The 12,546-nt window shown below is 46.1% G+C and overlaps 1 protein-coding gene across 4 annotated transcripts in view; it reads right to left on the reverse strand.

The window, feature by feature from the left end:
• EPG5 (ectopic P-granules 5 autophagy tethering factor) overlaps window positions 1–12,546 on the reverse strand; it is a 78,126-nt gene that overhangs the window by 41,199 nt on the left and 24,381 nt on the right. For all 4 annotated transcript variants that reach the window (XR_010608603.1, XM_065661767.1, XM_065661768.1 and 1 more), the window contains exons 12-13: window positions 1,142–1,296; window positions 430–570 (exon numbers count right to left, since the gene is read on the reverse strand). Coding sequence is in view for 3 of the 4 variants with exons in the window: in XM_065661767.1 (XP_065517839.1) it covers window positions 430–570; window positions 1,142–1,296 (296 nt within the window). In the remaining variant the exon portion in view is untranslated. The remainder of the gene's footprint in view (window positions 1–429; window positions 571–1,141; window positions 1,297–12,546) is intronic.

The raw sequence follows: 12,546 nt of genomic DNA on the forward strand, positions 1-12,546 counted from the left end.
GATGGAAGAAAACACGACAGGTGTTTAACACAATCCATTCTTCTGGCAAGTAACAAGTTACAGGACAATAGAAAATGGCCTCAGCTTGCACCAGGGGAGGTTTAGGTTGGATAGCAGGAAAAATTTCTTCACCAAAAGGGTTGTCAAGCACTGGAACAGGCTGCCCTGTTCCAAAGGGCAGTGGTGGGGTTGGCATCCCAGGAAGTATTTAGAAGACATGTAGATGTGGCACTGAAGGACATAGTTTAGTCAGGGACTTGGCAGTGCTGGGTTAACAGTTGACCTTAATGATCTTTAAGCTCTTTTCCAACCTAAATGATTTAGTGATTCTGTGATTCATTCATACCAAGCCATATCTTCTAACACAGGCTGGTACTGCCTCTGGTTTTACATGTATGCCTGTTTTATATGACGGACATTAGCACTTACCATTCCAACTGTCTCAATGGTCTCTCTAACCCGATCCAGGAGTACAGAAACAATCTGCGAATGGATGCTGGCAATTGCTCCTAGGAGCTCTCGACCAACTTTTGAAAATGTCTCTCTTGTAGAAAGACTAACATAAGAGACCTGAGAAAATGAGCATGAAGAAGTTACTGGTTATGGCTGACCTTCCTTGGCAGTGCAATAAAATGCCTTTTGGAAAATACAGAACCAAATTGCTCTTGGTGATCCTGAACAAAGTTGGTAAGTGCCCATATTAAAACTGAATCACCTTGGAAGATAAGGAAATTACTATTTTATACTGAGTCCAAAACTAAACACAGGAACACCACCACTGCACATACTAAATAAAAAGACAAACAAACAAAAAACCCCAAACAACTACACACACAGAAAAAACACCACACAATGAATTTCAGAGCTGCAAGTTAGACTAGCATGAGAAAAACAAAAAAAAAAGTAATACATTTTTGTTCATTTGTTTCGTTCTAGCTTGGTCTATAATAAAGCTGGTTTTCCTCCCAGAAAAACACTCTCTCTACGATATTTTAATTCAGTACAAGATTATAAAGCTGAGAAATAGTACCTTCTTAGTTACATGGTAGAACAGACTACAGAAACCATGGATGTTTCATATCTTCCACTGTTACAAAGAAAAAAAGCACATTCTTTCCTGAATGTAGTACATGTTACTCACCTCATATATCTCCAAGACAATTATTTTGATAAAATCCTCATCAACATCAGCGTGTTTTGTTTGGGCCATCTGAGCAAATGTGGTGAGCAGACAGATTTCCTCTGAACAGTTCATTGTTTTGAGATACTTTTCAAAATTTTCAAGGTGCGCTGGGTCTAGAAAGAAAGTGACATGAAAGAAACACAATAAAGAAGTATTACAGGACATATGTCATCAATATTCATACATTTATTCACAGCCCAATCCCATAGAAGGTATCAGTGGCAAAGGAATTATCATCATTGAAGGCTTATAAATTAGTATCCTCTCTTCAGAACCGGCTGCTACCAGCTTTAAGGTGCAAGAAACACCATAATGTGCAGTGAGCCCATATGATTCAGTTAATATGCTAGTAATTAATAACAAAAGCTAAACCTGCTTCAAGAAGAGCTGGAATTCAATTTTTTACATCATTTTAACCATACAATGTCGAATCACCAACAGGAAGAATTTTTTGTCACCAACAGCTTGCATCTTTCTTTTTTAAAATGTCATCAGTTTTAGCTTCCATGACATATTGCAGCAAATATTTCACAGATTAAATCCAAATTATGTGAAATGGTATTAGTTTCAATCAGCACAGACCCAGAAGAAGATTAAAATTAAATCCATCCAAACACAGCAGAGAGGTTTTGTACAAGTTGAGAAGGGGCTTCCTCCTAAATCTGTTGTCCCCACACAGAACCACTTTGCTGTCCTGCAGGAGATTAACGAGGAAACGCACCTGCACCACAAACAGCCAGATTATGCACGAGTAAAGATCTCTACTGACACTACAAAGAAAAAGCGGCGGGACGTAGTAATAGGGGACTCTACTTTGAAAGGGACGGAAGCACTCGTCTGTCGGCCTGACCCGGTCTCAAGGCAGGTGTACTGCCTACCAGGGGCACGGATCAGGGATGTTACAGAGAGGCTGCCTGCTCTAGTAAGTTCCACGGACTATTACCCGCTCCTGGTGATCCATGTGGGTGCTAGGGATATAGACAGTAGTAGACTGGGGACCATAAAGAAAGACTACAGAGGCCTGGGAGAGGTGGTTAGGGGCTCTGGTGCTCAGATAGTCTTTTCGGGGAGGACCAAGAAAAAGCTAGGAGGATTGGCCAGATTAATAAATGGTTAAAAGGGTGGTGTCATAGTCAGGGGTTTGGGTGTCTTGAACACGGGACTGAAGTTAGTAGGCCAGGTCTATTGGGGGCTGGTGGAGCTGCTCTGGTAAAGAAGGGGAAGAACAGTTTTGGTAGAAGGCTTGCCAGACTGGTCAAGGAGGCTTTAAACTAGATGTGCTGGGGGAGGGGGGCATCATTCCATCCCAACACACCCAGACAGTTGCCAACACCTCTAATAAATGCTCGGAACAATGTATATACGTTCCAGCTGCTCCAGCTAACAAGCCGGCTTCAACTGGAGCTTGGCTCAGATGCCTCTATATAAATGCCTGTAGCATGGGGAACTGTCGTGGTTTAAACCCAACCACAAAAGCTCGTTCACTCACTCCCCCCCTTCTTGCCCTCCCCCTGCTCCTGGAGGGATGGAGAGGAGAATCGAAAGAATGCAACTCCCATGGGTTGAGATAAGAACAGTTTAGTAACTAAGCTATAACAAAAATCATTACTGCTACCACCAGTAATAATAATGATAAAGGAAATAACAAGAAGAAAGAATACAACACCTCAACACCAGACGGCCAATAACTCGCCCCACTCCACCCCAGCAGAACACTGACTGATACCTGGTCCAACCCTGCAGTCCTAGCTAGCCCTTCCGGGTAATTCTCCGTTACCTCCTGGGCATGACATGCTGTGGTATGGAATACCACTTTGGCTAGTTTGGGTCAGGTGTCCTGTCTCTGCTTCCTCCTGGCCTCCCCTCCTCCCTGGCTGAGCACAGGGCTCAGAAAGCCCTTGGCCAGACCAAACATTTGAGCAGCAACTAAAAACATCGGCGTTATCAGCACTGCTCCCAGGCCAAAAAATGAAAACACAGCACTGTACTAGCTACTAAGAAGGAGAAAAATGACTGCTACTGCTGAACCCAGGACAGGAACAAACAAGAGCAATTAGAGATGTGTGCTCATCTATGGGGGTATGATATAATAGGCATCACAGAAACATGGTGGGATGGCTCCTATGTCTGGAGTGTTGGAATGGAAGGTTACAGGCTCTTTAGAAAAGACAGGCACAGCAGGCAGGGAGGGGGAGTTGCCCTTTATGTTAGGGATAGGCTGGAGAGTATGGAACTCTGTCTGGGGACAGGTGAGCAGTTTACAGAGAGTTTGTGGGTCAGCGTTAAAGGGAAAACAGCAGTAGGAGACATTACTGTGGGGATCTGTTACAGGCCACCTGATCAAGGAGAACCTGTGGATGAAGCAATCTACAGACAGACAGGAAAAGCCTCACGCTTGCAGGCCCTTGTTCTCATGGGGGACTTCAACCACCCTGACATCTATTGGAACGATGGCACTGCACGGCACAAGCAATCCAGGAGGTTCCTCGATTGTGTGGAAGACAACTTCCTTCTGCAAGTAATAGAGGAGCCAACAAGGAGAGGTGGCATGCTTGACCTTGTGCTCACCAGCAGGGAAGGGCTTGCTGAGAATGTGGTACTCCAGGGCAGCCCTGGATGCAGCGACCACGAGATGGTCGAATTTGAGATCCCCAGGACAGTGAGAAGAGCGTGCAGCAAGCTCACTGCCCTGGACTTCAAAAGAGCAGACTTTGGCCTCTTCAGGAACCTGCTCAGTAAGGTTCCATGGGATATAGCCCTGGAAGGCAGGGGGCCCCAAGACTGTTGGGTGATATTCAAGGATCACCTGCTACAAGCTCAGGAGTGCTGCATCCCAACTAGAAGGAAGTGCAGCAGGAGGGCCAGGAGACCTCCTTGGATGGATAAGGAACTGCTGAAGAAAATTCAAAATAAAAAAGAGGCTTATAAAAAATGCAAGCAAGGACAGGAGGCCTGGGAGGAGTACAGGGATGTTGTCCAGGAAGCTAGAGACCAGGTTAGGAAGGCTAAGGCCCAGTTAGAATTAAACCTAGCCAGGAATGTTAAGGATAATAGGAAGGGATTCTACAGGTACGTAGCAAACAAAAAACAGACTAGGGACAACTTAGGCCCCCTGAGGAAGCTTTCAGGAGAACTGGCAACGCAGGATTTGGAGAAGGCTGAGGTTCTTAATGAATTCTTTGCCTCGGTATTCACTGGCAAAAGGCTCTGACCGCACCACCCGAGTCTTAGTAGGTAGACACAGGGACTGTGAGAATGAAGACCTTGTGCCCACTGTAGGAGAGGATGTGATTCGAGACCATCTTAAAAATCTGAATGTGCACAAGTCCATGGGACCTGATGAAATTCATCCACGGGTCCTGAAGGACCTGGCGAATGAAGTTGCTAAGCCACTGGCCATCATATTTGAAAAATCATGGCAGTCAGGTGAAGTTCCCGAGGACTGGAAAAAGGGAAATATAACCCCCATTTTCAAGAAGGAGAAAATGGAAGACCCAGGGAACTACAGAGCAGTCAGTCTCACCTCTGTGCCTGGCAAAATCTTGGAGTACATTCTCCTGGAAGGCATGCTAAAGCACATGAAAAACAACAAGGTGCTTGGTGACAGCCAGCATGGCTTCACCGAGGGGAAATCCTGCCTGACCAATTTGGTGGCCTTCTATGATGGGGCTACAGAACTGATGGACAAGGGTAAAGCAGTTGACGTCATCTACCTGGACTTGTGCAAAGCGTTTGACACTGTCCCACACAACATCCTTGTCTCTAAACTGGAGGTATCAATTTGATGGATGGACCACTCGGTGGATAAAGAACTGGCTGGATGGCCACACACAAAGAGTTGTGGTCAATGGCTCAATGTCTGGCTGGAGACCGGTAACGAGTGGTGTCCCTCAAGGATCGGTGTTGGGACCGGTCTTGTTTAACATCTTCATCGCTGACATGGACAGTGGGATTGAGTGTGCCCGCAGCAAGTTTGCCGATGACACCAAGCTGTTTGGTCCGTTTGATACGCTGGAGGGAAGGGATGCCATCCAGAGGGACCCTGACACGCTTGTAAGGTGGGCTGATGCCAACCTTATGAAGTTCAACCATGACAAGTGCAAGGTCCTACACCTGGGTCGGAGCAATCCCAGGCACGACTACAGACTGGGCAAAGAAGAGATTCAGAGCAGCCCTGCAGAGAAGGACTTGGGGGTGCTGGTCAATGAGAAAATGAACATGGGCCGGCAGTGTGTGCTCGCAGCCCAGAAAGCCAAGCGTATCCTGGGCTGCATCAAAAGGAGCGTGTCCAGGCAGGGGGGTTGGAGCTATATGATCTTGCAGTCCTTTCCAACCGTAACTATTCTATGATTCTATGACTCTGGCCATTCCACATACCACGAACTCCAGCAGCAATTAAACTTGGGAGAGCATTCTGTGCTGATTACAAATAAAAATACTTCAAGCATCTATCCCTGGGCTTAGATTATGTCCAGGGTTTACAAAGAAGAAGGTCTGTTTCAGTCTCCCAAATTCAACACAAAAAAACTAATATCGGTTGCCCAGGGGGGTTGTGAGTGCTCCATCCCTGGCAGAGTTCAAGGCCAGGTTGGATGAAGCCTTGGGTGGGTGTCCCTGCCTATGGCAGGGGCTTGGAACTAGATGATCTTGAGGTCCTTTCCAACCCTAACTATTCTATGATTCTATGATTCTATAATGAATGTGCTTGTTCGGAAAACATCTCTCAAAACAGAGGACTGAAGTTGCACAGGAGAGAAAAGCTAAGAGACGCTTTCACTTCAATTAAATTTGATAGTGAGATGTTGCCAAATGCAAATAAACGTTTCATTTGTTTGGGTGGGTGTGGTAACAGGAAGGTTGTTCAACAAAAACCTGTACAGGACTTCTAACATAATTTTTATTTCTTCCAAATAACTTTAAATAGGCTCAGTGCAGGAAAACTAGCACTGAAAGCTGGATTTGAGCTGTAAAATGGAGAGAAGTCTGCTTCCTCTGAAGCATAAGATACAGAATCCCAGACTGGTCTGGGTTGGAAGGGACTTTAAAGCTCATTCAGTTTCAACCCTCTGCTATGGGCAGGCACACCTTCTACTAGAGAAGGTTGCTTCAAGCCCCATCCAACCTGGCCTTGAACCCCACCATGGACGTTCCACAGCTTCCCTGGTCAACTTGTGCCAGCGCCTCACCACCCTCACAGGGCAGAGTTTTTTCCTAATAACATGCAGTAAACACTGTTTACAGTGATCTTATCACAGCAGTAGAATACACTGAAAGTACCCAGTGTGGCACTCATTTACTTAAACTGCACAGACATGCTCAGCATGCTTGTGATTTACAGAAATCTGACAGATTTCCATTGCTTTAAATCTCAAGCAACAGAAACCAAAATATCCTACTTCCTTTTTTGGCTATGGTTAATTATCAGAGGTGAGCAGATACTTGTGTAAGAGTATTATATAGTCCTTACCACTTACAGTTATGTTTTGAGAAGAGCCTGATTCAACCCTATGCAACACCCCTTCTATTACTGGGAAACTATTAAATCTTTTTTCTATTGAACATTTCGGCTCCATTGACAAGCTGGTTTTATTGCTTTCTCTGCATAAAAAGCTTGGGTTTTCTCTTGATTTTTTTTTTTTTTTTTTTTTGCCAGCAGATGATACATCACGTAATTGCAAGCTCTTTTACAAGCTATAAAAGCAGTGTTCTCCTTTAATCCTATTCCCTGCTGGTTTCGTCCTTAAGCCTCACAACAAGCTCAAACAAGATAAATACTTCACAGGATACAGAGAACTCTTTGAAAGAGTCATCCTATGTTTGGAGGCTTGACACAGGATCACAGACATATTTCACCGTTAACTTTGCCAAGCTTCACATCTACACAGGAGCTATTTCAGTAACACTCCTTCAAGGTACAGAGGAGCCATTTTGCAAGAATCTTACATAATGATAAAATGAGGCATGTAATTCTTCATTTGGGTTATCTATAGAAGACTTAGTCCCCTTTCAGATAGACAAGTTTCAATAAACACTGTGTCAATATCTGCTTATAGATTAAGAACTTATTTCCTGTTCTTTCTTTAAACACACCACCTTCCTATGACTCTTTGATGGGTTTTTCTGCTGCACAGCAATGAACCTGCAGGGAATTCAGTAAAGAATCACAGAATCACAGAATCCCAAGGGTTGGAAGGGACCTAAAAAGATCATCTAGTCCAACCCCCCTGCAAGAGCAGGGTAACCTACAGTACATCACACAGGAACTTGTCCAGGCGGGCCTTGAATATCTCCAGTGTAGGAGACTCCACAACCCCCCTGGGCAACCTGTTCCAGTGCTCTGTCACTCTTACAGTAAAGAAGTTCTTCCTGATGTTAACGTGGAACTTCCTATGTTCCAGTTTACACCCATTGCCCCTTGTCCTATCACTGGATATCACTGAAAAAAGCCTAGCTCCATCATCCTGACACCTACCCTTCACATATTTGTAAACATTGATGAGGTCACCCCTCAGTCTCCTCTTTTGCAAGCTAAAGAGACCCAGCTCCCTCAGCCTCTCCTCATAAGGGAGATGTTCCACTCCCTTAATCATCTTTGTGGCTCTGCGCTGGACTCCTTCAAGCAATTCCCTGTCCTTCTTGAACAGAGGGGCCCAGAACTGGACGCAATATTCCAGATGCGGCCTCACCAAGGCTGAGTAGAGGGGGAGGAGAACCTCTCTTGACCTACTAACCACTCCCTTTCTAATGCACCCTAAGATGCCATTTGCCTTCTTGGCCACAAGAGCACATTGCTGGCTCATGGTCATCTTCCTATCCACCAGGACCCCCAGGTCCCTTTCCCCTTCACTACTTTCCAGCAGGTCAACCCCCAACCTGTACTGGTACATGGGGTTGTTCTTCCCCAGATGCAAGACTCTACACTTGCCCTTGTTAAATTTCATCAAGTTTCTCCCCGCCCAACTCTCCAGCCTGTCCAGGTCTCGCTGAATGGCAGCACAGTCCTCTGGTGTGTCAGCCACTCCTCCCAGTTTTGTGTCATCAGCAAACTTGCTGAGGGTGCACTCATCGTCAAGCCCACACTTCCTTAGCTTATCTATGAGGATGCTGTGGGAGACAGTATCAAATGCCTTACTGAAATCAAGAAAAACTACATCTACCGCTCTACCATCATCCCTCCACCTAGTCACTTCCTCATAGAAGGCTATAAGGTTGGTCATACATGACTTCCCCCTCATAAAACCATGTTGGCTGTTCTTAATGACCCCCTCATCCTTGATATGCCTAGTGATGGAGTCAAGAATAAGTTGTTCCATCATCTTTCCAGGGATGGAGGTAAGGCTGACCGGTCTATAATTACCCGGGTCCTCCTTCTTGCCCTTCTTATAGATTGGTGTGACCTTTGCCATCCGCCAATCCTCAGGCACCTCGCCCATTTCCCACGACTTACCAAAGATGATGGAAAGTGGCCTAGCAATGACCTCCGCCAGCTCCCTCAGCACCCGTGGGTGCATTCCATCCGGACCCATCGATTTACAGATGTCCAGTTTGCATAGCTGATCCCTAACCCAATCCTCATCTACCAAAGCAAACTCCTCCTTTGTCCCGACTCCTTCTGGGGCTATAGAAATCCGGGGCCCTCGGGGAGAGTCTGCAGGAGTAAAGACAGAGGCAAAGAAGGTATTCAGCACCTCTGCCTTCTTTATATCCTCTGTCTCCAGGGTACCCACTTCGTTCAGCAGTGGGCCTATATTGCCTCTTGTTTTAGTTTTATTTGCTATGTATTTGAAGAAGCCCTTTCTATTGTCTTTAACCCGACTAGCAAGATTGAGTTCCAAGGAGGCCTTAGCTGTCCTAATTGCCTCCCTACATCCTCTAACAACTGTCCTATATTCCTCCCAAGCGGCCAGCCCCTCCTTCCATAATCCATAGATTCTCCTTTTCCACTTGAGTTTGCCCAGCAGCTCCTTGTTTAACCACGCCGGTCTCCTAGATCCCTTACTTGACTTCCTACTCATTGGGACGCTCTGATCCTGAGCTTGGAAGAAGCGGTCCTTGAATGCTAACCAACTATCTTGAGCCCCTTTACCGCCTAGTACACTTTCCCATGAGACTTCCCTTAGCAGTTGACTGAAGAGGCCAAAGTTGGCCCTTCGGAAATCCAGAACTGTGGCTTTGCTAGGTATTCTATTCCTCCCACACAGGATCCTAAACTCCACCATCTCATGGTCACTGCAGCCAAGGCTGCCATTGACCGTCACCACTTCGACCAAACCCTCCTTGTTGGCGAGTAGTTAGCAGGGCTTATTGACAGGGCTTTAAACTAGTTATGAAGGGGGGAGGGGATTTAACTGGGCCTGTTGGGGACAAGCCTAAGAGGAACATGCTAGGGATTGAAGGATGGCGGGCTAAGGAGGACTATCAATCTCTTGTTTCACTTGTGGGAAAGGATAGCTCTTTAGACCCTGTCCCGCAGGGGAAAAAGGGTACTAGGACTGGCTCCCTGAAATGCCTGTACACCAATGCACGCAGCATGGGGAATAAACAGGAGGAGTTAGAAGTCTGTGTGCGGGCTAAAGGTTATGATCTAGTGGCGATTACAGAGACATGGTGGGACAGTTCACATGACTGGAATGTGGTCATGGATGGCTATGTCCTTCTTAGGAAAGATAGGTCAGCAAAGCGAGGTGGTGGAGTTGCTCTTTACGTGAGAGAGCAACTAGAATGTATTGAGTTCTGTCCGGGGTCGGATGAGGAGCAAGTGGAATGTCTGTGGGTACGAATCAAGGGGCTGACTGGCACGGGTGATACAGTTGTGGGGGTCTATTACAGACCTCCTGATCAGGACGAAGGAGTTGATGAGGCTTTCTACAGGCAACTGGAAGTAGCCTCGCGACTACATGCCTTAGTTGTCGTGGGGGACTTTAATTACCCCGATATTTGCTGGAAGACTCACACAGCCAGTCATTCACAGTCTAGGAGGTTCCTCGAGTGCATTGATGATAATTTCTTAATGCAAATGGTGGACGTACCAACTAGGGGAGCAGCGCTGCTAGATTTAGTACTCTGTTTAAGACCCATAATACAGCAAGGCTCACACTGTAAGTGAAAGCTGTTTATGCTACTACCTTTCATTTTTGAGTAACAGAAAAAACAGAACTAGCAAAGGGCAGATCTCATCCCATCATACGATGTAAGCCACTGGAAGGCCAAGTTTGACAATTCAGCTGTGATATAATCTTGAATGGAGTAGAAGAGGCAATTCCCTGTCTTGCAATTTAAAGCTTGGAATGGGCCAGATGTGCATTCCCCATCATGCTGCTCTTCCACATAGTTACTCAGAAGAAAAAGACAAGGCTAAGTAGGAAAAGCTAAGGTGTAACTTTTACAGGCACATCTCCAGCACAGTTTAAGTCCTGTCCTACAAAGCAGCTTGCAAAGTGATGACAATGCTGCAAAGATCAGATACTGAATGGGGGCTGTGTTGGGAACTGTTGGGAAACTGATAGTGTTTAAAACAGTGACACTCCTGAGAAGATTTAAGTGAAGAAGTCTTGTGCAAAGCGTTTGACACTGTCCCACAAGACATCCTTCTCTCTAAATTCGAGAGATATCAATTTGATGGATGGACCACTCGGTGGATAAAGAACTGGCTGGATGGCCGCACACAAAGAGCTGTGGTCAATGGCTCGATGTCAGGCTGGAGACCGGTAACGAGTGGTGTCCCTCAGGGACCGGTGTTGGGACCGGTCTTGTTTAACATCTTCATTGCTGACATGGACAGTGGGATTGAGTGTGCCCGCAGCAAGCTTGCCAATGACACCAAGCTGTTTGGTCCGGTTGATACGCTGGAGGGAAGGAATGCCATCCAGAGGGACCTTGACACGCTTGTGAGGTGGGCTGATGCCAACCTTATGAAGTTCAACCACAACAAGTGCAGGGTCCTACACCTGGGTCGGAGCAATCCCAGGCACGGCTACAGACTGGGCAAAGAAGAGATTCAGAGCGGCCCTGCAGAGAAGGACTTGGGGGTGCTGGTCAATGAGAAAATGAACATGAGCCGGCAGTGTGCGCTCGCAGCCCAGAAAGCAAACCGTATCCTGGGCTGCATCAAAAGGAGTGTGACCAGCAGGTCGAAGGAGGTGATCCTGCCCCTCTACTCTGCTCTTGTGAGACCTCACCTGGAGTATTGTGTGCAGTTCTGGTGTCCTCAACATAAAAAGGACATGGAACTGCTGGAACAAGTCCAGAGGAGGGCCACGAGGATGATCAGGGGACTGGAGCACCTCCCGTATGAAGACAGGCTGAGGAATTTGGGGCTTCTTTCCTGTTAGGGTGGTGAGACACTGGAATCGGTTGCCCAGGGAGGTTGTGAGTGCTCCATCCCTGGCGGTGTTCAAGGCCAGGTTGGATGAAGCCTTGTGTTGGATGGTTTAGTGAGAGGTGTCCCTGTCCATGGCAGGGGGGTTGGAACTAGATGATCTTGAGGTCCTTTCCAACCCTAACTATTCTATGATTCTATGATTCTATTCTAAGTCTGGCATGAGCTTAAACAGACAGATGCATTTAACAATTGTAAAGAGCCGGGGAACTTTTTTCTTCTAGTGCTTTTTATGTCAGCAAGGGTTAAAGCAAACAGTCCTCCATGATCCCACTATGTAACTGCTTCCATTTTGGTTAGGCAGTTTAACCTCACTTTAACCTCTCTGACTACTGTTCAAGACGAAACAAAATGACTTTGATGATCTTCGACCAGCAATAATAATGAAATCCTCTGGTTTTGTAAAGCTCTTTGTGTGAAAGACAGAGAGACTGGGTACTCCTCCAAACTGTGCTGCATGAACGATAATGACCAGTCGAAACTGTACCTCCATACAAGGATGATTTAATCCACTGGCACCTGGGAGGAGTTTACCTCAAGGCATAGTGAGGGTTCAAAGACACAGTGAAGAATGGCATTCCCTAGACAAGTTTTGAGTGCAGAGCCTTCTGAAACCTGCAGCCTCTTCACTTGTATAACAAGCTGGGAGTTAGATCCTTGGCTAGCATAAGTAACTTCAGTGAAGAGTTATTAATTTTATTGCCAGGCATATTAATTTTATTAAAGCTTGTTCTGGAGTACTGTTAGCCATTCAAAGACAAATTTGTCCCACTCAAATTATCCCATAATTTTTGGCTGCTGACAGATCCACATAAGCCATTCAAAACAGTGTGGGAAAATGCTCGTACTCCCACTGCTGACAGATTCATACTGTCCCTACAATACCTCTGAGTGCCTTGCTCTGGGAACAGTCTACACTAAACTGAATTAAGTTAGTTTACGGGGGTTTAACTCTGCACAGCTGCTTCTGCTGAATCGTTTTAAT

The sequence above is a fragment of the Lathamus discolor genome, chromosome Z, assembly GCF_037157495.1.
Source record: "Lathamus discolor isolate bLatDis1 chromosome Z, bLatDis1.hap1, whole genome shotgun sequence".
Classification (NCBI taxonomy): domain Eukaryota; kingdom Metazoa; phylum Chordata; class Aves; order Psittaciformes; family Psittacidae; genus Lathamus; species Lathamus discolor.